The 26,468-nt window shown below is 42.7% G+C and overlaps 1 protein-coding gene across 1 annotated transcript in view; it reads left to right on the top strand.

Annotated features, from left to right (window-relative positions):
• RFLNB (refilin B) overlaps positions 1-24,661 on the top strand; it is a 32,315-nt gene extending 7,654 nt beyond the window's left edge. The window contains exons 2-3 of the mRNA XM_040424766.1: positions 8,123-8,229; positions 23,518-24,661. Coding sequence (XP_040280700.1) covers positions 8,123-8,229; positions 23,518-23,848 — 438 coding nt within the window. The 3' untranslated portion in view covers positions 23,849-24,661. The remainder of the gene's footprint in view (positions 1-8,122; positions 8,230-23,517) is intronic.
• Positions 24,662-26,468: the final 1,807 nt, after the last annotated feature.

The raw sequence follows: 26,468 nt of genomic DNA, 5'->3' as shown, positions 1-26,468 counted from the left end.
TGATATTGCCCTACAGGGGGGTGCTATTCTGGCCCTGATAGCCTAACCACAGACTACCCGCCCTGATAAGAGCGACCCCGTCCGGAACCTTACCCTATACCCTATATAAAAATGGCCCTAGTAGGCCCCTAGGCCCTGACTTCCAGGTGATCACTATATAGATCTATGTGTTTTTAACTCATTAAAAAAGTATATTATAAGTATATCGCACCCCTCTGTGTATCACACCTATCGATAGCACACCTATACCAGTCCTTAAAAAGACTTTTGTGGCCCTATTAGCTAGCGTTTGGCGTCCCTAACAGCCTGTCCCTGCTCCACACAGCAACCTTTCCCTACACTGGCAAAACACTGAATGTAAAATGGCGGCCAGATCAGGTTTATTTTTAAGGTAGGGGGTATGTCCATGTGCTGAACTGTCTCAATTGGCTGTCCTGTACCACCTGATGGAAGTGTCATGGGTCAAAGTTCTTCACAATGTAAAAGAATATGGCGGGCGCGAATATCTCCATATGTTAGCATGTTCGGCCAATCGCGAACATGCAAAGTTTGCCGCGAAACGACCGCAGGGGCGAACCGCAAGACCATCTCTAGTTATAAAACTGAAATGTCAGGATTGGTGACAGGTCCTCTTTAAGCCAAGCAGTTTTATAATATATTTTATGAGGAAGTGGCAAACATAGATCTGCATGGGGAAATGTATTAGTGTACTGTATTTCTACTAGTTGTCTGGTGGAAATACATTGAGAAATACGGTGCCAAAAATGCACTTTATGAAGCACCTGTTACAATTGTGGTGGAGGTGGAGGGCAACAGTTTTATAAATTAACATTTCTCCTGCTAAATAAACAAAACATTATAAATTTGTCACTCCCAGAGTGTTGCCTAGAAGTTCTTGATGCACTGGAAACTAGGTGGGGCAGGGCGCCCATGGCAAAGTTTTTCTATGGGGCCCTATGAGATGTATGTATGCCCCTGTTTAGGCAGTTTCATAAATCGCCCCCAAATCTTTGCAGCTAGGGCTCCACAGAAGTGAATAAGGTTTTGCTGTACATACTTATACTATAGTGTCCATACAAATGGCACCAGATGGATCCTATACGGCAGTGCACCGACAGTACGGCACTTCTGTATGGCCTCATGTACTGCTGTACTTTCCCCATACGCAGGGCTCTGCTGTGTATTAGCTGTTAAGCACAGTAATTATCGTGTCAGCATGGTAGATCTCAAGACACCAGATTTATGTAAAATGGCAGCACAGTTAAGCCTCATCTAAAGTAACAAAAGAAAAGAGGAATTATGTATTTTGGGTGGAGTTACCTATTAAAGTATTTTCTGAGCCTGCTTTTCTGGGTGTACTGTCATTGTAGGGCCAGCAGAGGCTTAGCTTCACTTTCTAAATTGTTGGTAGTCAATACATTGTGGGTCAAAAGTGACATGTTATGTGTGGTTCGTGGGTATTTTATTCCACTTTATCTGAGGTGTAGCCTTGAGTCTAACTTCCTGGGTGAGCGCTCATTCTTATCTAATCTCTCTCTCAACTTCGGAGGTGTATAGCGCTGCGTGTGTTTCTGTGTGGTAGAAAGTGCGCTGGAAAAAGTCTCGGGAGCTGTCAGGGTTCTGGCTGAATTTGGGGTGATGATGAAGGTTACTTCTGATGACTCTGAAGTTCACAGCTGCTTCTCTGTAAGTGGGGTAGGTTTTCTGCAGTATATCAAGACACCTTATAACTATATAATGTAATGGCGGCAGTCAGTACTGTTCCCTCTGTATTCATGTGCTTGGACAATGTCACTGTTGAGTTGATGGGATTTTATGTACTAGTAAGGCTAGGGCTACACAAAGACATTTGTTGTGTGACTATTTGTCACAGTAATGTCGCGCAACATATTTTATAATGGTAGTTGCACATGTATGGTGTCGCACGTGAAATGTCCGCAGGCTGGGTCCTCCACATCCTGTGACCACACCATAACTATTATCTATATATATATATAAACTATTATCTGTTGAGCACCACCGTTAGCAGCAGGGTCGGTTACCAGAGCTGAAATGGATTAAGGTGAGAGTGTGTGTTAGCTCAGCAGTGAAGGCTTTCTATTTTATTTATATATATGTATATACTAGCAGAAGGACCCGGGTATATTTCATCTATTTCATTTAACGTTTCTGTGTGTCATTAAAAGATATCGACAGTATCCCCCATAACAGTGACATGTACAGCACCCCGCCCCACGGAGCTGTGTATCTAATCCAATCCTGTGTGATACTGTCCGCTGAGCTATGTATCTAATCATATCCTGTGTGATACTGTCTGCTGAGCTGTGTATCTAATCCTTGCTGAGCTGTGTATCTAATTCTATCCTGTGTGATACTGTCTGCTGAGCTGTGTATCTAATTCTATCCTGTGTGATACTGTCTGCTGAGCTGTGTATCTAATCCTATCCGGTGTGATACTGTCTGCTGGGCTGTGTATCTTATCCTATCCTGTGTGATACTGCCTTCTGAGCTGTGTATATAACATCCTATCCTGTGTGATACGGTCTGCTGAGCTGTGTATCTAATCCTATCCTGTGTGATACTGGCTGAGCTGTGTATCTAATCCTATCCTGTGTTATACTGTCTGTTGAGCTGTGTATCTAATCCTATCCGGTGTGATACTGTCTGCTGGGCTGTGTATCTTATCCTATCCTGTGTGATACTGCCTGCTGAGCTGTGTATATAACATCCTATCCTGTGTGATACGGTCTGCTGAGCTGTGTATCTAATCCTATCCTGTGTGATACTGGCTGAGCTGTGTATCTAATCCTATCCTGTGTGATACTGCCTGCTGAGCTGTGTATATAACATCCTATCCTGTGTGATACTGTCTGTTGAGCTGTGTATCTAATCCTATCCTGTGTGATACTGTCTGCTGAGCTGTGTATCTAATCCTATCCTGTGTGATACTGTCTGCTGAGCTGTGTATCTAATCCTATCCTGTGTGATACTGCCTGCTGAGCTGTGTATCTAATCCTATCCTGTGTGATACTGTCTGCTGAGCTGTGTATATAACATCATATCCTGTGTGATACTGCCTGCTGAGCTGTGTATCTAATCCTGTCATGTGTTATACTGTCTGCTGAGCTGTGTATCTAATTCTATCCTGTGTGATACTGTCTGTTGAGCAGTGTATCTAATCCCATCATGTGTGATACTGTCTGCTGTGTATCTAAGTCTATTGTGTGATACTGTCTGCTGAGCTGTGTATCTAATCCTATACTGTGTGATACTGTCTGCTGAGCTGTGTATCTAATCCTATCCTGTGTGATACTGTCTGCTGAGCTGTGTATCTAATCCTATCCTGTGTGATACTGTCTGCTGAGCTGTGTATATAATCCTATCCTGTGTGATACTGCCCGCTGAGCTGTGTATCTAATCCTTGCTAAGCTGTGTATCTAATCATATCCTGTGTGATACTGTCTGCTGAGTTGTGTATCTAATCCTATCCTGTGTGATACTATCTGCTGAGCTGTGTATCTAATATCCTATACTGTGTGATACTGCCTGCTGAGCTGTGTATCTAATCCTGTCATGTGTGATACTGTCTGTTGAGCTGTGTATCTAATCCTATCATGTGTGATACTGTCTGCTGTGTATCTAAGTCTATTGATTGATATTGTCTGCTGAGCTGTGCATGTAGTCGTGTAGCCCTAGCCTAAAGCTGACTTACAGCAGTGAAGAAAAATGGCTGGGTTGTTATGTAAACCTGGAGTAAAACTGTGTGTATGTGGAGACTAAGGGCCTGGGAGCTTCTATTGGCTGATAAGGGACATGTGACCATGTGCATGGCAGTTGGGGGCTTGTATTGGCTAATGCATGTCATTTTTTAGGAATATCTAAGGAACGGTACATCCTAGAGACCCGGTCTAAAACCTTCCCAGACACCTGATATACCTGTGTGCCTAATTTGGTGAAGATCGGTCCAGCCGTTTGGTTGCGCATAAAGAACAGACAGACAGACGACCAGACAGAAACGCATTTTTATATATATTCTAATATATAAAGCTGAGTGTGTGTGTGTGTGTATATATGTATGTCCGCTAAAGGAATCCGCACCGTCGCATTTACAATCATGAAATTTGGCACACAGGTACATCAGGTGTCCGGGAAGGTTTTAGACCAGGTCTCAGCTCTCTAGGACTTACCGTTCCTGAGATATTCCTAAAAAATGCATTAGCCAAAAGAAACCTGGTCACATGATTTACACCAGGTTTCCATAACAACCAAGCCCTTTTTCTTCACTGCTGTCACCAGGATAATCGCTATTGCAGTAAAGCCATAGCCTAATAGCACTTAGTACCTTATTTCTAGATATGACTTTGTTTCAGCAATAGATGTTTTCTATCATCTGAAAATCCAGTTTATTTGGTATACAAATGAGCCAGTAAGGTGCCCAGAGGGGCGTCACTTTGGCAGGAAGGAGCCCAGACACGCCCCCAGCTACAATGTGTCCACCCTCAAAAAATGAACTTTAAACCCACACCCCTAGGTCCTGCTAAGCCACGCACCCAATCTGGTTAGGCCACGCCCCCTCCCACTCCTCAGCCGACAGGGATTGAAAAAATAAAGTTAAAAATTAACTTCTGTAAGCTGCAGAGGTGGGAGGGAGGGTGACTTTCTCCCTGCAGCTCACACTCAGACAGCACAGTGCTGCTGTCTTAGAGTGAGCTGTTCAAAAGGACATGCCCCCGATCCAATTAGGCCATGCCCCCTCCCACTCCTCAACTGACAGGGATTGAAAAAATGAAGTTAAAAATCAACTTCTGTCAGCTGCAGCGGTGGAAGGGAGGGTGACTTTCTTCCTGCAGCTCACACTCAGACAGCACAGTGTCAATCCAGGCCCTGCGCCAGACCGAGGACAGGGAGTCTGAAAGCCAGACTGTCTGGCCTAAAACTGGACCTCTGGCCACCATAGGGGCAGGCTGCTGTGGAGGTCACAGTTAAGGGGATGGTCCGCTATGGAGGTCAGTGTTAAGGGGCAGATTGCTGTAAAGGCCAATGTTAAGGGGACTGGCCCCTGTGGAGGTCACTGTCAAGGGGGTGGTGTGCTGTGAAAGTCACTGTTAAAGGGAAAAGCTGTTGTAAAGCTCAAAGTTAAGGGGGTGGGCTGCTGTGGAGGTCCAATTTTGAGGGACGGGGCACTGTGGGGGGGGGGCAGTGTTAAGGGGTGGGGGGCTGTGGAGGTCACTGTTAAGGGGTGCTGTAGATGTCACTGTTATAGTGGATAGTGTTGATATCTTTTAACGACGCACACAAACATTAAATGAAATAGATTAAATATACCCGAGCGAAGCTGGGTCCTTCAGCTAGTGAGAGATATTTTTGCAAACAAAACTCATGCTGAAAATCCACCGCACCTCATGCCTCTTCCAGCCCCTCCCTTTTTTTCTTTATTAACTGGACCAAGTTCCTCCATAGTCATATTGCCTGGCCCTTTTACACAAAAAGGACAGAGAGGGGGCTGCAGAGAAAACAGGAGGAGCAGGGGTGCAGAGAATGGCTTGTGCACAGCTCTGTGCATTTAACTGCTCATTTGCATACAGATTTAATATATTTTAATGGATTGCTAAATGAAAGTTATCCTTGCATTCAGCTGAGCTAGCCCTATGAGGCATTGTGCGTGGTTTAACAGTAAATGTCCTGGTAACAGGTTCCTTTAAGGTGGCAGTGCCTCCTCCCCACTACCTACTGGGCCCCTTTGTGCCTGCAGCAATTGCATTGCATATACAGTCTGTCTGCCCAGGTTCAAACGTATTCTATTTGTTATCTTGGAATGTGAATATATAACAACCCTTAACGTGAATAAGAAATATTGTAAGCACCTTTTATACTAATGTTTCATTTTCTAAGGCGTGGAGGGCAAACTGTTATTTAATATATAAAGTGCCTTAACTTTCAGCAAATATCATTTGTTCAGATAACATTGTAAGCTTGATCAGGCCTGTGCACATTTCTCGTGGCCCCCTGGGCATTTTGAAGTTCTTTCTATTGTTACTGTTTTGAACAAATTTGCATTTTGTAAACTCTTTATTCAAGTTTCTCCATACAAAAGAATAAGTAAAACAAAAATGGCAAAAAATACCCCAAAAAGTATTAACCCCCTAGAACCTTTAGATTATGTTTCCAGTTTGTCAGAAATGTTATGAAGAGACATGAATTTTCCTTTCCAGAACCCTACTATGTTCCTACTGCTGCTTTTCGGTTTACTTCCTAAGTAATGGAGTGTATTATGTTCTAGGAAACATATGTAAATGTTTTAAGGATATCTCCACCTGATCGTAGGCTAGTTAGCTTTCATTACTGAAACTAGAAGGGATATCCTTCAATTGTGTCATTATGAATTACTTAGATTACTGCCAATAGATGCTGCTTAGAAGCTTTAGGCTGAGTTCAAACGGGCGAGATTTCCGCGCGGGTACAATGCGGGAGGTGAACGCATCGCACCCGCACTGAATCTGGACCCATTAATTTCTATGGGGCTGTGCACATGAGCTGTGATTTTCACGCATCACTTATGCGTTGCGTGAAAATCGCAGCATGCTCTATATTGTGCGTTTATCATGCAACGCAGGCCCCATAGAAGTGAATGGGGCTGAGTAAAAATCGCAAGCATCCGCAATCCAGTGCGGATGCGGTGCGATTTTCACGCATGGTTGCTAAGATGACAGTCTATTCACTGTATTATTTTCCCTTATAACATGGTTATAAGGGAAAATAATAGCATTATTTAATACAGAATGCTTAGTAGGTGGTCAATTGAGGGTTAAAAAATAATTAACTCACCTTCTCCTCTTGATCGCGTAGCTGCCGGTCTCTTCTTACTTCTTTAATCATGAGCTGCCGGCTAAAGGACCTGTGGTGACGTCATATCACATGGTCCAATCACATGATCCATCACCGTGAATGGAACAATGGAACACAGGTCATGTAATATTTGGTCATTATCCATATACAGGGTATGTGTTGAAAATGTATATTGTACATGGCAAACAGCTTCTATGTTACCAAAATCTACATTTTACTGAGAGCGCAAAACATACAGTGTATAAAAATATAACCTAATAATTAATGCACGCAACCACCTGCATGCAACTGTGCAGCAAACAGATGTAAGGATACATACCGTACGTGTCTACATTCAGCGCTGCATGTGTTAAAGAAATGCAAAAAAAAAAAGGAATGCACCAACCAACTATTGCATGCAAGTATTGGGACTATATAGTGTATATAGTGTACAAACTGTACTTAACCGTGATAAATTCCTAAACCTAATACAATACATTAATAAAGGCTGCTTTGTGACAGATATCATATGGGAATTGTATTAATATGGATTATGGACTGAACACCTCGGCCTCCTGTAGGTCGTCAGAAAATGGGTTTGAGTGCTATACCTCTGGTTCTTCAGAATTGATTGAAGTGCGGGTGTTGCATCCATAGTATGGGCACAAAAAAGCCCTAAGTATCTCACCTGTCTGAAAAGCAGCTTTAAAAAGAAAAACCTACAGGAATTAAAAATGATTATGTCCAAATGTTTATGGCCATAGTCAATGAGCAAAATGTCTTTTCTGCCTGATGACATTTTTTTTCCATCTGTCAGAAATATATTAGATATTTGTAGTGATCATAGTTACTGCACTGTATAACGGGTACCTTTAGAGCAGTGATGGTGAACCTTTTACAGACTGAGTGCCGAAACTGCAACCCAAAACCCACTTATTTATCGCAAAGTGCCAACACGGCAATTTAACCTGAACACCAATATCATATATCTTCCATGTACTTTATCATTTAGCTATAATAGCCTGCCTACATTCAGTGCGCTGCCTGTGCTGTTCATAGTGCGCCCTGCACTGATGAATGGCAGGAGAAGTCTAAGGCATATTGGTACACCATAGACTTTTTCCAGAGTGTGGGTGCCCACAGAGAGGGCTCTGAGTGCCGCCTCCGGCACCAGTGCCATAGGTTCGCCACCACTGCTCTAGAGAAACGGTTATCATTTCTCAATGTACATTCTTTTATATTTAATGTTATGTTTGGTATAATACTGTCTACTTATTTTTTAATTTTTTTTTGCTAGAGTACATCACCGTCACTAAGCCTGTCAAGCAGCTACACCCCACGGCTGTGTCCTCTGTCATTTGGAGAAGGTGTGGAGTTGGATCCATTGCCACCCAAGGAGATAAGGTAACAGTGTGGCATGATGAAGCTGTAATTCATTGGACATTATACTAACACAAGCATATCTGAATATATAGTCAGTGTTGGCGCAATAGAAATGTGTTTTTGCACACATTGCAAATCTTTGTATTTTACATGAGGGGCCATCATAATTGCAAGAGACATGGCAAGCTCAAATTGCCTTCCTACACATTAATAAAAGGCTTGAAAGGCAAGTAAACTTTTTGTCAGTCTAACAATATGCCACTTTGTAATAGTTACCTACCGTATTTTGCCTGCTGAGACCTCTTTCACTGTGGGGAGTATTTTCTACATCTGTGGTTCATGAATGAGTCTGACTACAAACGGTCTCCTCTGTAGTCAGGTTCTATTACTATTAGGCCCCTTTCACACGAGTGAGTTTTCCGCACGGGTGCAATGTGTGATGCAAACGCATTGCCCCCGCACTGAATCCGGACCCATTCATTTCAATGTGTCTGTGTACATGAGCGTTGTTTTTCACGCATCACTTGAGCGTTGCGTGAAAATCGAAGCATGTTCTATATTCTGCATTTTTCACGCACCGCTGGCCCCATAGAAGTGATTGGGGCTGCGTGAAAAAACGCATTGCATCCGCAAGCAAGTGTGGATGTGATGCGTTTTTCACTGACGCTAAGAGATGTCGTTTGTAAGCCTTCCGTTTTTTAGCACGCGTGTGAAAAACACATCAATGCGCATTGCACTCGCGCAGAAAAAAACTAAACGCAATTGCAGACAAAACTGACTTATTTTGAGAGCAAAATCATGCGTTTTTAATTGAAAGGGGCCTTAGGATCCCCTGTAGAGAGGAATCTAAAGCGGCATCCCGTCAGAAATGTACTCTATAAGCTATAAAGATAGTAATAGATAGTGTAAACTGAGCATTCACTTTAAAGGTGTATTCCAAGATTGGGTCCCATTTAAAGGGGTTGTCCGGGATTGGGGACATTGCTCTGATAATACAAGTGTGGCATACACATTACATACAAGCATGTAGTACCTTTTGGCACAGATTTCTGCAGACCCGTTTTCATCTTTGAAATTCATGGCCAGAAGTTACTGTTTTCTTCTCCTCATTAACGTACCGGGTCCCTTGCAGGCAAGCAAAGCTTCCTCTTCCGCTGCTCAGGGAGCCCGGTGACGTCACTGGCAGCATATGTAATTTATGCAAAGTGGTTGGAGGGGCGGTAACTAGGCTGGCCAACATTGTGATAAGCCACGCCCCTCCAGTCCGGTGACGTCACCCGGCAAGGAGCTTTAGAATGAATGGAGGTGACTATTGATGAGGGGCGGAGTTATAGTGGCTGGCCGACATCCCAATAAGCCCCGCCCCTCCAGTCCGGTGACGTCACCGGGCAAGGAGCTTTAGAATGAATGGAGGTGAATATTGATGAGGGGGCGGAGTTACAGCGGAGCAGAGAGACAGCTGTACCCACCTGATGCCAAGCTGCCCCAGGACCCACAGGGCAGTGCAGCCGGAAGTTAGGGAAAGATAAACAGATATATAAACAATGAGTGGGGGACCGTTGGAGCCACATAGAAGTGGCGAAAATAGCTGAAAATATATGGAGGCACCTTTATTTAGATGTACATTGTGAGTAAACGTGTTTTTTTTTGTTTTTGTTTTTTATTTGGTCCCAGACAACCCCTTTTAAAGTGAGCCCCTAGTGTGTGGTACCTAATGGAAGAAACATAGACACTTGCTCCCAACTGCTTGAGTCCTGTGCCTTAGCTATGTTCAGTGATCTTCTGGTCCCTGGCTGGTTTACTTCCAGCACGGGTCAATCCTGGAATATCACTTAAAAAAAAATGATCTGCCATTTCTATACCTGAACTGTCTGAGAGTGCAGTAGAGAAGAAGCTGGGCAGGACAATTGTTGGTTTTACAAAATCTACCCAGCTTTAATGTGTTCCAAACAGAGACAGGCATTGTAAATTTGCAATGACCTGCTGTGCATATTATTTAAATAAGAATATTATAATTAAAGGGAACCTGTCATCAACTTTATGCTGACCGTACTGAGGGCAGCATAAAATAGTGACAGAAATGCTGATTTCAGCGGCGTGTCCCTCATCAGCTAAAAGTAAGTGGTTGCTGAGAACCTGCATCATAATCATTGCAGCACGGGCCTTAAAAAGAGTCAAATCTACCTGAGAAGAGTCCTGGTTATTCATAAGCTCTTTCTCTGCCCACCTATCTGCTGATGATGGGTGTATAGGGAGAGGCATTACCAGTAGAAAGAAGGAGGTGCTCATGCCGCTCTACAGAGCACTAGTGAGACCTCATTTGGAGTATCGTCCTCAGTACTGGAGACCATATCTCCAGAAGGATATTGATACTTTGGAGAGAGTTGAGAGAAGAGCTACTAAACTAGTACATGGATTGCAGGATAAAACTTACCAGGAAGGATTAAAGGACCTTAACATGTATAGCTTGGAAGAAAGGCGAGACAGAGGGGATATGATAGAAACTTTTAAATACATAAAGGGAATCAACAAGGTAAAAGAGGAGAGCATATTTAAAAGAAGAAAAACTGCTACAAGAGGACATCGTTTTAAATTAGAGGGACAAAGGTTTAAAAGTAATATCAGGAAGTATTACTTTACTGAGAGAGTAGTGGAAGCATGGAATAGCCTTCCTGCAGAAGTGGTAGCTGCAAATACAGTGAAGGGGTTTAAGCATGCATGGGATAGGCATAAGGCCATCCTTCATATAAGATAGGGCCAGGGGCTATTCATAGTATTCAGATATATTGGGCAGACTGGATGGGCCAAATGGTTCTTATCTGCCGACACATTCTATGTTTCTATGTTTCTATGATTGGCAGTTCTCTCCTAGAGAGAAAGGGAGAAAACTAGGCAGAAGCCTGTCAGTCATCAGGTGGCAGGGAGAGCAGGAATTCATGAATAACCAGGACTCTTCTCAGGTGGCCGTGACTCTTCTCCAGGCCCAGTCTGCAATGATTGTGATGTCGGTTCTCGGCAACCACTCACTTTTAACGTATAAATGACAGACCGCTGAAAAACCAACCTGTCTCTACTTTATTCTGCCGTTAGTCTGGGCAGCACAAAGTTGATGACAGGTTCCCTTTAATGTAAAAATGCAGTCACAAATGTTGCATACATCAGTACAGGTGAATATAAGATGTAATGTCATACACATGTTGTCACCATTATTTTTGCCAGGTTAACTCATTAATGCAACAAAAACACATTATAGTAATACAACAAATTGTGTTAAAGTGACCATCCTGGTGCCACTGTGTCTGTGTATCAGAGAAAAATGGTTCTTCTGTCACACCCTTCTAAAATAACATTCCCTGCCAAGTCTGTCGTGATGGCTATAGTGAGAGAAAAGAAACAAAAAAGGGCTTATTTAAATAGACAGACAAACACATGCTGCCCATAGAAGTCTACGGAGAGGGGAGGAGAAAAGGGCATTTTCTCTGATAAGATATTTTCCAAAGTTTCTTATATTCAACTGTAGTAGTGATATATGAAAAGTTTGAAATGACACTGACCGGTAGATATATTAAAGAGTTGGTAGCATTTTGGTAGCAGTAGACCTAATGTCTCTATTCTGGCCGTATCTAATAACAACATGGAGGCAGGTTACGCATTGTACTGTGATATTTGCAGACTGAATATCTCAGGTGAACAAATAAGTGAGATGCATATTTCGGAGTTAGACAATCATCTGACGTAGTTAATATTTAGCTATGAAGTACACTTCCTCATACATCATGCCAGAAAATGAGGTGCGGGGTAAAGTACTTGCTTCACTCACATGACATTTCCTGACATTTGCATGTGTTAAAAGTGATCTTTTGCACATTTCTTGTGTACATTTATCAAACTGTTGTAAAGTCGAATTGGCTTAGTTGCCCATAGCAACCAATCAGATTTCACCTTTCATTCTCCAAAGAAAAATGAAAGGTGGAATCTGATTGGTTGCTATGGGCAACTAAGCCAGTTCTACTTTACACCAGTATGATAAATTTCCCCCAATGTATATTGTGCTCTATAAATCTTATGCAGGATTCCCTCTGTTTTTTATATACAGTTAAGGCTACTTTCACACTTGTGTTAGGAGCGGATCCGTCTGGTGTCTGCACAGACGGATCCACTCCTATAATGCAAACGCTTGCATCCGTTCAGAACGGATCCGTTTGCATAACCATGAACAAAAAAACAAAAAAAAAAAAAAATTTTTATTTTTTTTTTCATGATAATGCAAACGGATCCGTTTTGACTTTACATTGAAAGTCAATGGGGGACGGATCCGTTTGAAAATTGAGCCATACTGTGTCATCTTCAAACGGATCCGTCCCCATTGACTTCCATTATAAGTCTGGACGGATCCGCTCGCCTCCGCACGGCCAAGCGGACACCCCCGAACGCTGCAAGCAGCGTTCAGGTGTCCGCTCACTGAGGGGAGCGGAGGCTGAACGCTGGCAGACTGATGCATTCTCAGCCGATCCGCCTCCATTGAGAATGCATCAGGGCTGGACGGCTGCGTTCAGGACCGCTCGTGAGCCCCTTCAAACGGATCTCACGAACGGACACCTGAACGCAGGTGTGAAAGTAGCCTAAACAAAGAGCTAATATAATGGTGCTTGAAAGTTTGTGAACCCTTCAGAATTTTTGGTATTTCTGCATAAATTTGACCTAAAACTACTTCAGATTTTCACACAAATCCTAAAAGTAGATAAAGATAGCCAAGATAAACAAGATATTAGACTTGTCGCTCATTTATTTATAGGAGAAAATGATCTAATATCACATGTCTATCAGTATCTGGTGTGACCATCTTGTGCAGCAATAAGTGACACTAAACATTTCCGGTAATTGTTGATTAGTTCTGCACATCGCCTTGGAGGAATTTTATCCCATTCCTCTGTACAAAACAGCTTCAGCTCTGTTATGTTGGTGGGTTTCCTCTCATGATGTGCTGACTTCAGATCCTTTTGCAACATTAAGGCCTCCTGCACATCACCGTGTGCCTGTTGTGCCCGTATTGCGGCCCTCAAACAGCGGGTCTGTAATATACAGGCACCGGCCGCGTGTGCACCGTATAGGTCCGCAGTCTGGGACATACAGTGCAGTGTGAAACGGAGGCACGGATTGGAATCCCTCGGGAGTACTATAGAGTGCTTCCGTGGGTTTTCTGTCCGTGCCTCTGCACCGCAAAAAAATAGTGCATGCACAATTTTTCTGCAGTGCAGGCCATCCGATGCAGTTTATGGACCCCATTCAAGTGAATGGGTCCGCGTTCGCAAATGGCGGGCACGAGGTCGACAATTTGCGGTCCACAGCACGGGCATGGCCGGGACACGGTCGCGTGCATAAGGTCTAAGGACTAAGATCAGGACTTTGATTTGGCCATTCCAAAACTTTAACTGCTGCCGGCAAACAATGATTTTGGTGACTGGACAAATGATCATATTACCCGATGAATGAGGGTTTCACTCGGCAGCACCTTTACACTGGCAGATAAATATGTACGCTTGTTAGCGATTATCCTGACAAAGCTTGCCCAGTGTAATGGGGTCTATAGACTATTTAGCTTCACTTTACACTACCTAATTTTTGGTTTAGCTTATTCCTAAAAATTTGCAACAAATTTTGGGCACATGTCACATTGAAGCAACACATCTGTCACATTGAAGCAACACATAGTGGGAATAACTGAGACATGGCTGGATGAAAGCTATGACTGGGCAGTTAATGTACAAGGTTACAGTCTGTTTAGAAAGGATCATCAAAACCGGAGAGGGGGAGGGGTCTGCCTTTATATAAAGTCCTGTCTAAAGCCCACAGTCCGAGAAAATATAAGTGAGGGACATGAACATGTGGAGTCACTGTGGGTAGAGATACATGGAGCTAAAAACAACAATAAATTACTAATAGGAGTTTACTATAAACCACCGAATATACCAGAGTCCACAGAAAATCTACTACTAAACGAGATAGACGAGGCGGCAAATCATAATGAGGTGGTTATTATGGGGGACTTCAACTACCCAGATATAGACTGGGAAACTGAAACTTGTATATCTCATAAGGGAAACAGGTTCGTGGCAATAACCAAAGACAATTACCTTTCCCAACTGGTTCAGAACCCGACTAGAGGGACGGCCATACTGGACTTAGTATTAACCAATAGGCCTGACAGAACAATAGACGTGCAGGTTGGGGGACACCTGGGAAATAGTGACCATAAAGTAATAACCTTCCAATTATCATTCAAAAGAGCGTTTCTACAGGGAGGAACAAAAATACCAAACTTCAAAAAAGCTAAATTTAGCCAACTAAGAGAGGCCATAGGCCAAACTAACTGGGACAAAGTCCTCACAAATACAGACACAAAATGGGATATCTTTAAAAACATCCTAAAAACTCATTGTGAGAGGTACATACCGTATGGTAATAAAAGGTTAAGGAACAAAAAGAAACCAATGTGGATAAATAGAACTGTAAAGAAAGCAATAAATGACAAAAAGAAAGCATATAAAACACTAAAACAGGAGGGTAGCACGGAAGCACTGAAAAACTATAAGGAAAAAAATAGAACATGTAAAAAACAAATAAAAGCGGCCAAACTAGAGACCGAGAGATTAATTGCCAAAGAGAGTAAAACTAACCCTAAAATGTTCTAAAATTATATAAATGTTAAAAAGTATAAATCTGAAGGTGTTGGCCCTTTAAAGAGTAATGAGGGGGGAATCGCAGAGAGCGACGAGGAGAAAGCAAAGCTGTTAAATATTTTTTTCTCCAATGTATTCACTGAGGAAAATAAACTGTCAGATGACATGCAGAATGTAAAAATAAATTCCCCATTAAAAGTGTCCTGTCTGACCCAGGAAGAAGTACATCAGCGACTTAAAAAGATTAAAATAGACAAATCGCCAGGACTGGATGACATACACCCCCGTATCCTAAAGGAATTAAGTAATGTCATAGCCAGACCCTTATTTCTGATATTTGCAGACTCTATACTGACAGGGAATGTCCCACAGGATTGGCGCGTGGCATATGTGGTGCCAATATTCAAAAAGGGGCCAAAAACAGAGCCTGGAAACTATAGGCCGGTAAGTTTAACATCTGTTGTGGGTAAATTGTTTGAAGGTTTTCTGAGAGATGCTATATTAGAGCATCTCAACGGAAATAAGCAAATAACGCCATATCAGCATGGCTTCGTGAGGGATCGGTCATGTCAGACTAATTTAATCAGTTTCTATGAGGAGGTAAGTTCTAGACTTGACAGCGGCGAATCAATGGATGTCGTATATCTGGACTTCTCCAAAGCATTTGACACTGTACCACATAAAAGGTTAGTATATAAAATGAGAATGCTCGGACTGGGAGAAAACATCTGTATGTGGGTAAGTAACTGGCTGAGTGATAGAAAACAGAGGGTGGTTATTAACGGTACACACTCAGATTGGGTCACTGTCACCAGTGGAGTACCTCAGGGGTCAGTATTGGGCCCTATTCTCTTCAATATATTTATTAATGATCTTGTAGAAGGCTTGCATAGTAAAGGATCAATTTTCGCAGATGACACTAAACTGTGTAAAGTAATTTACACTGATGAGGACAGTATACTACTACAGAGGGATCTGGATAGATTGGAGGCTTGGGCAGATAAGTGGCAGATGAGGTTTAACACTGATAAATGTAAAGTTAGCACATGGGAAGAAATAATGCAAGTCACCCGTACATACTAAATGGTAAAACACTCGGTAACACTGACATGGAAAAGGATCTAGGAATTTTAATAAACAGCAAACTAAGCAGCAAAAACCAGTGTCAGGCAGCTGCTGCCAAGGCCAACAAGATAATGGGTTGCATCAGAAGGGGCATAGATTCCCGTGATAGGAACATAGTCCTACCACTTTACAAATCGCTAGTCAGACCACACATGGAGTACTGTGTACAGTTCTGGGCTCCTGTAAACAAGGCAGACATAGCAGAGCTGGAGAGGGTTCAGAGGAGGGCAACTAAAGTAATAACTGGAATGGGGCAACTACAGTACCCTGAAAGATTATCAAAATTAGGGTTATTCACTTTAGAAAAAAGACGACTGAGGGGAGATCTAATTAATATGTATAAATATATCAGGGGTCAGTACAGAGATCTCTCCCATCAGCTATTTATCCCCAGGACTGTGACTGTGACGAGGGGACATCCTCTGCGTCTGGAGGAAAGAAGGCTTGTACACAAACATAGAAGAGGATTCTTTACGGTAAGAGTAGTGAGACTATGGAACTCTCTGCCTGAGGAGGTGGTGATGGTGAGTACAATAAAGGAATTCAAGAGGGGCCTGGATGTATTTCTGGAGAGTAATAATATTACAGGCTATGGCTACTAGAGAGGGGTCGTTGATCCAGGGAGTTATTCTGATTGCCTGATTGGAGTCGGGAAGGAATTTTTTATTCCCCTAAAGTGGAGAAAATTGGCTTCTACCTCACAGGGTTTTTTTTTTTTTGCCTTCCTCTGGATCAAGTTGCAGGATAACAGGCCGAACTGGATGGACAAATGTCTTTTTTCGGCCTTATGTACTATGTTACTATGATGTTACTATGTATCTCTGGAGAGATCCTATTGACGATTAATGTTTTCATCAGGAACCAGTTTTTTTTTTTTTGTTTTTTTTTTAACAGAAATAGCTTATAGGGGTTGTTTGGGATTAGACTTCTCCCTATCATTGTACCTCCACTGCCAGACCCTCTAACTTCCTAATACACTTGCACTGCTAATACCTCTTAGTTACAGAAATCGGGGCACTCGCCATGCACTCCTCCACCACTGCACTCTGCATTTCCACTGACGTTATGGCCAGGTCTTCCATCATGCACTGAGACAGAATCCCTGGCCAAATGGTTGTAATGTCAGTCTCGTGTGAATTTGATGTGGGATGGGGAACTGACCTCACCACCAATTGGCCAGTCAGCACATGCACGATTGCTTCCTGGAGGTCGGAGGAATGGCACATGCGCTGGCAGGCCAAATGGTCATGATGTGCTTCATAGGCTTATCCACACAGCTCTGGATCCACAGGCAGGGTACAGTAGATGGAGTCCAATGCAGGTAAAATCAAGCCTGTGTGGGAGGAGCCGTTCGAAGAAGGGAGCAGTGGAGGATAGAAGGTTTAGTGGGCGAGGTTTGTTGCCATGAAAGAGGTGTAGTGGGTGTTTGCAGTTCGGGATGAGATGGCAGCACACTGCACTATGGGAAAAGTTTGGGTTCTAAACAGTGGGACACAGAATAGAGTTTGAAGCGACAATCCAAAATATGGAGAGAGGTACATAAGTATGTTCAGTATACTAACATAAGATGTTTAACCCCTTGATGATGGAGCGATTTCCTTTTTTTGTGTTTCCATTTTTTTTTTACAACCTGTCTTTTTGAAACTTAAACTTTTTAATTTTTCTGTTCACATAGCCATATGAGGACTTATTTTTTGTGGGACAAGTTGTACTCACATTTGTCCACAGCATCTGAGGGGTTAAATGTCCATGATCAGCAATACTGCCAATTGCGAACATTAGCCACGGGTGTCTGCTGTGTGAAACAGCAGTCACACCATTGCTATGGCACCTACTCCAGAGTGGCCACCATCTTTAAAGACCCAACGTGTGACGTACAATTACGTCACATGTTATGAAGGGGTTAAACCAGATCAATAGATTATTTTAAAGCCCAGCCAACCCCTTTATTCTGTCTGTTAAACAGCAATTTAAAGCTAACTGAATGTTGCCAAACACCAGTATGAACATACTGTTACATGTTTGTCTTAAATTGCATGATCACTTCTAGCATGAGGAAGAACCTTATGTTAGATGATAATTACATACAAGGGATGATAAGGCACATTATTATCCCCTTCCCATTTTTACTTCCAAAAGTCACAACGTCTTTATTTTCCTGTTTACATTAGTGTATGAGACTTGTTTTTTTTTGCAGAATTAGTTATACATTCTAATGGCCCCATTTAATATTCCATATGATGGGAAGCAGGGGCGTAGCTAAAGGCTCATGGGCCCTGGTGCAAGAGTTCAGCTTGGGCCCCCCCTCCTTAACACAGCGCTGGTGCACCTAGCTTTTCTGCTGCCCAAGTCAAATATTGAAATGCCCCCCCCCCCTCCCTCCAGTCCTACTGTTAAAGGAGATGTCCTACTTTTCATCAATATTAGATCAGCTGGGGTTCCTTTGGCACCCCGAAGATCAGCTATTTGAAGAGAGGGCAGCGTTCATATGAGAGCTGCTTTGTCTGTTCTGTTCACCTGCTTGCTGTAGCATTTGCAGTGATGAGCAGGTAAACAGAGCAGAGAAGGCAGCGCTCATACAAAAAAAAGCGGACAACCTCTTTAAAGACATACTTGGAAAACATTACATACAACGCTACAGAACATATAGGGTAATACAGCGCCACATATGTACCTCTTACATCCAGTGACTTCTCTTCTCTGATTTAGATATTCTCTTTCCTCTTCTTCTCCTGTCAGACCAGACCGCCATGGTGACTTCTTTCAGCCGCGCCTCGTCTCTGCAGAGTTTAACAAACAGACATCTTACTTTCCTACTTTTCCATCCTCCTCCACACCTTCTCAACACCCCATCCTGCCACCCCCAATACTGTGTCCACTGTGCCCCCAATACTTTCCTGCAGAAAGAGTCCCCCTGAAAATACTGGTACCACACAGATAGTGCGTCAATACAAAAACACCCCTTTATATTGTGCACTAGTACAAAAAAATCCCCCCCTTCCTTTCAAGATCAGAACCCCATATAAAACCCTAAATGAGATCCCCCATCTCAGACCAAACCTCCTTTAGACTTCTGTGTCAGACCCCCATTAGACCTCCATGTAAGACCCTGAACCAATATCAGACCTCAGATAAGACCCCCATTAGACCTCCAGACCCCCATATCAGACCTCCAGACTCCCATATCAGACCTCCAGACCCCCATATCTGACCCCATTAGACCTCCAGACCCTCAATCAGACCTCCAGACCCCCAATCAGACCCCCCGGTCGGACCTCTCCAGACCCCCCGGTCGGACCTCTCCAGACCCCCCGGTCGGACCCCTCCAGACCCCCCGGTCGGACCCCTCCAGACCCCCCGGTCGGACCACTCCAGACCCCCCGGTCGGACCCCTCCAGACCCCCCGGTCGGACCACTCCAGACCCCCCGGTCGGACCCCTCCAGACCCCCCGGTCGGACCCCTCCAGACCCCCCGGTCGGACCCCTCCAGACCCCCCGGTCGGACCTCTCCAGACCCCCCGGTCGGACCCCTCCAGATTCCTCCATTAGACCCCTCCAGACCCCCAGTGAGACCTCTCCAGACCTCAGATCAGACTGTAAAATAATAAAGTAACTTACCTCTCCTGCTGCCACTCTCCCTGTCCTGGCTGTCTTCTCTTCTCAGAGCCCGGGCTGCAGTCACCTGACCTCCTGCAGTGTCAGGTCAGAGTGCGCTCTGTACGTCCTGACGCTGCAGGCAGCCAGGACACAGCAGAGCGGGCTCTGAGAAGAGTGAGCAGGAGGAGGGGTAAGTACTGGACAGCGCTCATAGCATTTCTCTCCCCCTCCTCCTGCAGACTAGTGAGCGCTTACATTATGGAATCGCTCGCTAGTATTCCCTCTATAAGATGCACTGCATTTTATAAAGGGAAAAGTACAGTACCACTGGCAAGGGGGGCCCTCTAGGCGACCGATGTGACCCCTATAGTTACGCCAGTGATGGGATGCTGTAAAAAATATTTATTGGGTGGAATTGTTCTGTCATTGTTTTGCAGGTTTAGTTTTTGCAGTGTAAAAAGTTTTCTTAATTTTTTTCTTTTTTGAAAGGCAAAGCGATAAAGTAATTTGGCCATTTTTGGACCAATAATGTTTATTGTTTAGTGTTTATTATTTGCATATGTAAAAGGATAAGGGGAGTCTATGGAAAAATGGCTGTGTTCCTATTGAGCCCTCAATAGGAGCCTAAAGGGCTTGTGCAGCAATTTATATTAATGACTTATTATTAGGATAGGTCATCAATATTTGATCGGCGGGGGTTCTACACCCAGCACCCCCGCCGTTCAGCTGTTTGATGAGGAGACTGCACTCCATGTGAGCGCCACTTCCTGGTCATTACACTACACATCATCTCCTATGGAGCCGTGGCATAGTGTAATTACAAGTACAAGTAGTAATTACAAGTAAAAGTAGTTATGTACTTGTAATTACACTTGCTACCGAGACGACGGGCACTGTAATTACAGTTTTATTGGTTCTGTTTTTGCGGAGTTCCCTACGGGGTAAATCTGACCCGTTACTTTCATTCTCCAGGTGAGTACGATTACAGTGATATCACATTTGCATAGTTTTTCTTGCGCTTTATACTGAACAAAAAAAACCTTTTTTTGTGTGGTGATCTGTACTTTTCATTGATACCATTTTGGGGTGTCTATGATTTTTTGATCACTTTTTATTTAATTTTTTGTGGAAGGAGAAGCGACCCAAAAACGGTGAATCGACAATTTTCTTTTGCGTTTTGCCGTTTGCTGTATTGGAATATTTTTATATCTTAAAGAGGACCTTTCACCACTCCTGACATGCCTGTTTTAATAGTTTCATGCATTCCCCATGTAATAACCATTCTGGAGCATCTATTCTTATGATTCTATGCTGTGCTATTTCTTTATTATTCCTGCTAGAAATTATGAGTGAATTGCTATGAGCCTTCAGTAAGGGTACAGAGGGGAGGTAACCAGTTGGGGGTGTGTACCTGCACAGACTCACTCTATCTAATCAGTGCTGCCATGTTCATGTGTGCAGGTACACCCCCCCCCAACTTGTTACCTCCCCTATGTACCCTTACTGAAGGCTACTAGCAATTCAATTATAACTTCTAGCAGGAATAATAAAGGAACAGCACAGCATAGAGTCATAAGAAGAGATGCTCCAGATTTGTTATCACATGGGGAATGCATGAATGAATTAAAACAGACATGTCAGGAGTGGTGAAAGGTCCTCTTTAATAGTATGGGTATTTTTGCATGTGGCGATGCCCATGATGCTTATTTTTTATTGTTTATGCATTTTTATTTTGCGGAAAGGGGAGTGATTAGAATTATTTTATTTTTTTCAAAAACTTTTTTTGTACACTTTTTTTTTAATAGTTCCCATAGCATTGGAGTATATGAAGATATTATGATGTTCCTATAGAGCTTTGGAATACAGAAGCTGCTGCACACACACTCCGGGTCCCCCAATACCCGCTAGGAGGAGTCGGAACAAACCTGGACTCAGTTCTGTGTTTTTGCATTCCCAGATGAGAGGTTTGACCACGGCATCTGAGGGGTTAAAAGTATGCGATCGACTTTATTGTCGATCACATACATTAGTCCCAGGTGTCTGCAATTTAAAACAGCAGGCCCCCGTTGGTTATGGCGCCTGCTGTGCTCATGTGTGGGCACCATCTTTAAAGTTTACGCGTGTACAGCGCTAGTCGGAAATGGGTTAAATACCTGACTTCTGCCGTACATTTACAGCAGATGTCGGGAAGGGGTTAAGATCAGTACATGCCCACTATAAATTCCTTATTTCCTCTTCTTATACCAGTTTAATAAATAGAACAGTGGCCACATTCTGATGTTAAATAAGGCTTTACTGATATCCTGTGTCTAGTAAACCTTTCTCCTTCTCCTATAAGCAGCTACAATGGTTCTTGGCGGTCATCTGGATGTATGGAAATAATTCTGCAACTCTTCCTCTTGGATTGATCATAGCCTTTTTATAACCCACTCGGACTTGTGTTCTCCCCTCCTATCAGTCATCTGTGCTTATTTTACCCATAATGAAGTGTTAACTGAAAATGAAAAGATTATTTTCAATCCTGTCCCAAATTACTTTTCAATCAAATCATTTTATTGCTAAATTGTTCTTTAAATAGGGAAATACAAAAGCAAAGAGACGGAAACATGTAGAGTCTTATAGTTAAAATAATAGTCTTTTCCACCCAAGAAAAGGTGTCCGCAAAAAGCTACAGGACATTTAACACTTAAGACATTAAAAACTGCCTTCCACATGATTGTAAAACCGGATGGTAAAATAAGCACTGGATGTTCAGAGCACATTTCTGGCACTGCTTAACCTCCTGAATATCACACAAGTTTTGTTCATGAAATGGGAATTGTGTGTACTCCTGTATGTTTTATGCTCTGTACTTCCAACAGAAAGGGGTATTTTTTAAAACTCAATATTCATTGACAAATATTTTTAAAGAATTTTGGAAAGATGTTATCCACTAGTATAATAGTAGAGGTAGAATTTAGGATGACAGCATGATAGCTCTATTGTTCCCCTGATAGACCTGGATAAAGATGTCCACAGAAGAGTGTTGCAAGTATCAGTGTAATGTGTGATACACTAATTGAGTCACTCATCCTCCTTCCCTTTCTGGTCACAGTGAATGGTCCGAATGAGAAAGTAAAGCGATGCTATTTGCTGTGCTAAAAGTCCAAACAAAAGGGGAAGTTAAATAGCCAGGACAGGAAGTAGAAAGAATGGAGTGACCAGAAAATGACATCCAGAAAACCATCCACCCGTTAGTTAGTTTAAGCAGACTGTGATTGTCTATTGTTGTGACTTAGATGAAGATCAGATCACATTTTATGACCAATTTGTGCAGAAATCCATATCATTCCAAAGGGTTCACATACTTTTTCTTGCAACTGTAGGCTGTTAAACTGTGAGAAAAAAAAAATCTGATGGTAGTGTTCCTTTAAACATATTAAAAGGCAGGGAAGGCGTTTAAGACATTTACCCGTTCAAACCCCCTCCACTCCATCATCACTACTCCCATCCTCCCGGCTGAGCTTTTTTTTTACATGACTGCAGCTCTGAGCTTCCCGTATACCCCATGTGACCACTGCACCCAATCAATTGCTTCAGCAGTCTTGTGCCATATACGCTGAGGCCATTGTATACGTGAAGTCATCAATGTAGCTAACAACATGGCAACCTGGCTGCAGCAGCGGGGAGGATAGGAGAAGTGCTGCTAATCCCTTTAATGAATGTACTATATCTGCCATATTATTATGGTTTAGAGCAAAGCTGTGGGTCCTCAGAAGCCAGGACATGGCAACACCTGGGCCTCACCGAAGTGTGAAATATGGACTAAAGGAATATGAATTACTGCAATTATGAACCATGTTTTCTATTATTCTGGCTGTAGCTTAGTGATATATTACTAATATTGAGCTTTTACTCTTGTTTTCAGGTACACATCTTCAGTTAAATATGACTCGGACAAGCATTTCATTGACAATATATACATGCCAGTAGGATTGGGAGTGTCTTCCTGTAGTCAGACTGTGATCTGCATTCCTAACTGTACATGGCGCAACTACAGAGCAGAAATTCACTTTCAACCAAAAAACAAGCCTCAGAGGTTTATGAGCACCACAATTGTCTATCCAAAGCACACAAAAACAGTGTACACTACTACTTTGGATTACAACTGCAAGAAATGTATGAGGCGCTTTCTCTCCAGCATAGAGCTTGAGTCAGCTGAACATGTGGGCAACGACTGCTTTGTGGATGAATACTGATGCCCACCGTCCTGCCTTAGAGAACAACGGAGAGCATGGAGCCTTTAAAGAACTTCAAACTGTCAGAACCTACAGGAGCTCCTTCTAAGGCTCCAAGATGATTGATAAATGTATATATGAAAGTCTTTCACCCTGAAACTACATGCTTAGTATGAAATCTGATAGACCTAATTTAGAGAACTCTTTATTCCGCAGAATAACTGCTGATTTTAGTTTTATTTTTTTACCTTTACTCATAACACTGTGTAAATGCCTGGGACATTTATATGACTGTGAACATGGAAACTATACTCTGATCACCACGGCACAGACAATGTATTTTATGTGCCAGGTCATGGACAACATAGAAATGTACTGGACACTAAAATAAAAGGAAATATTGTCAAATAATTTGGTCTGGTCAATGCTACATCTTCTATTTTTATATGGCCAGTAATAGGGACAAGAAGCATCTAGGTCTTGGCCTGTAAAAAACCATTATATTAACTCCATAAAAAAATATATAATTATGAAAGAGGCTTATAACTGGTTTATGTATGCAGCTTGTAATTGTAAAATCTGAACACTTAGGTATAAATGCATATGGTATATCCAGTACCCTCAGGGGCGCCGTGCATGGCATTTATTTCTGAAAGAACTTCTGTCTGGTTATTGGGTGCAGTTTTAAATTTTACATCCCTTTTCTTTTGAATAAATAATAAAGCACTTTAATGGGAAAATATGAAATGATATTGTTTATATATGTCTGAATTACATCAATGCTACACCAAATGGTAAGTGTACAAAGATGGCGTTGCCAGATGTAAAATTGGAGTTGACAGAAGAATGTAGCAGCATTTTCTGGCACTTTCACCATAGAGAAAATCAACTTGGAAAAACTGTAGATATTCTCTATGTTAAGATTCTACAATTGTTTAAACAGGGAGGTTTTTTTTATATATATCTATATAGTCCATTGAAATGGGGTTATCCCTGTTCAGTGGTGTACCTTCAAGCAGACCATGCAACTGCTATGTGGCCCAGGGGAGAGGGGTCTGGCGCTGGACTTCCTATTTTTCTTCCCAATGTAAAAACACAAGGCAGCCACCACTAGGATGAGCACAGTAGCTGCAGAAATTCCTATGCACGGAGCTCCCCCGAGTGGTGGCTGCAGGCAGACAGTTTTGTAATAGAAGGCAATCAGGAGATCAATGTATGTATGTCAGTTGTCTGGCGTGAATACATTGAGAAATATGGTGTTAAGAATGAATGCCATATTTCTGAAGCACCTGTTCCACTTAGAACTTGGATAATGTGGGTCAGGCTAGGTGTGACTATCTTATTACAATTCTTCCGCTTAATTAAAAAATAAAAACAAATTCATAAGAAATCTGGGTCGTTGCACTTTGCATTCTGCACTGCATGGGAGTGATTGAAATATGTGTACTGGGTGGAGGAGGGGGACCCATACAAAATTTTGCTGTGGGACCCTATGAGATCTGTGTACGACCCTGTCCTAGTTATATTTTTGTGTGTGTGAAGTGTACTGAAGATATTAAATAATAATAAAAAAGTTATACTGACAGTTCCAAACCCCCTCTTTTTCAGCACTACTGTTCTGAACCTCCCCCTTGGGTTTGTTTTCATGACTGCAGCAGTGATGTGCCTGTCTACCGCATAAAAACTGCTGCAGCCAATCACTGACTTTAGCGGTCTCCTGCCATATACCACTGAGACCAGTGATTGGCTGCAGTGGTCTCTAGAGATATACTGGCATGTCATAACTGCAACCAAACACATGACAACATGGCTGCAGCAGTGGAGAGGACTGTAGAGGTGGCACCGAAATAGAGGGGGTTTTAGAACGTGAGTATATGTTTTTTTTTTATATATAACTTCAGTGCCTTTTGCAAAACAAAAAAAAAACTAGGACAACCCCTAGTCCAGAATGAGCAGGAGTTTAAATGAATAAATGTCATACTGAGGCTACTTTCACACTTGCGTTAGGAGCGGATCCGTCTGGTGTCTGCACAGACGGATCCGCTCCTATAATGCAAACGCTTGCATCCGTTTTTTTTTTTTTTGTTCATGATAATGCAAACGGATCCGTTTTGACTTTACATTGAAAGTCAATGGGGGACGGATCCGTTTGAAAATTGAGCCATACTGTGTCATCTTTAAACGGATCCGTCCCCATTGACTTACATTGTAAGTCTGGACGGATCCGCTTTCCTCCGCACGGCCAGGCGGACACCCGAACGCTGCAAGCTGCGTTCAGGTGTCCGCCTGCTGAGCGGAGCGGAGGCTGAACGCTGCCAGACTGATACATTCTGAGCAGATCCGCATCCACTCAGAATGCATTAGGGCTGGACGGATCCGTTCGGGGCCGCTTGTGAGAGCCTTCAAACGGAACTCACAAGCGGAGCCCCGAATGCTAGTGTGAAAGTAGCCTTAGTCTTTTCCTAAAAAATATATATTAATCTGCTCAGCGCCTTCTGCTATGTAACATGCTGCCTACAGCTCAAACACCATGGTCAAAGTAACAGGTTGCCTTTAAATGTGATAAGACAATAATTAGCCAAGATGGGTTGGTTGGAATGTCATAAGAAAACAGAAGACTTATTACTTACATGATACAACC

Source organism: Bufo bufo, chromosome 3 (assembly GCF_905171765.1).
Source record: "Bufo bufo chromosome 3, aBufBuf1.1, whole genome shotgun sequence".
In the NCBI taxonomy this organism is placed as follows: Eukaryota; Metazoa; Chordata; class Amphibia; order Anura; family Bufonidae; genus Bufo; species Bufo bufo.
The sequence above is the reverse complement of the archived record's forward strand: the minus strand, read 5'-3'. Positions and strand labels throughout refer to the sequence as shown.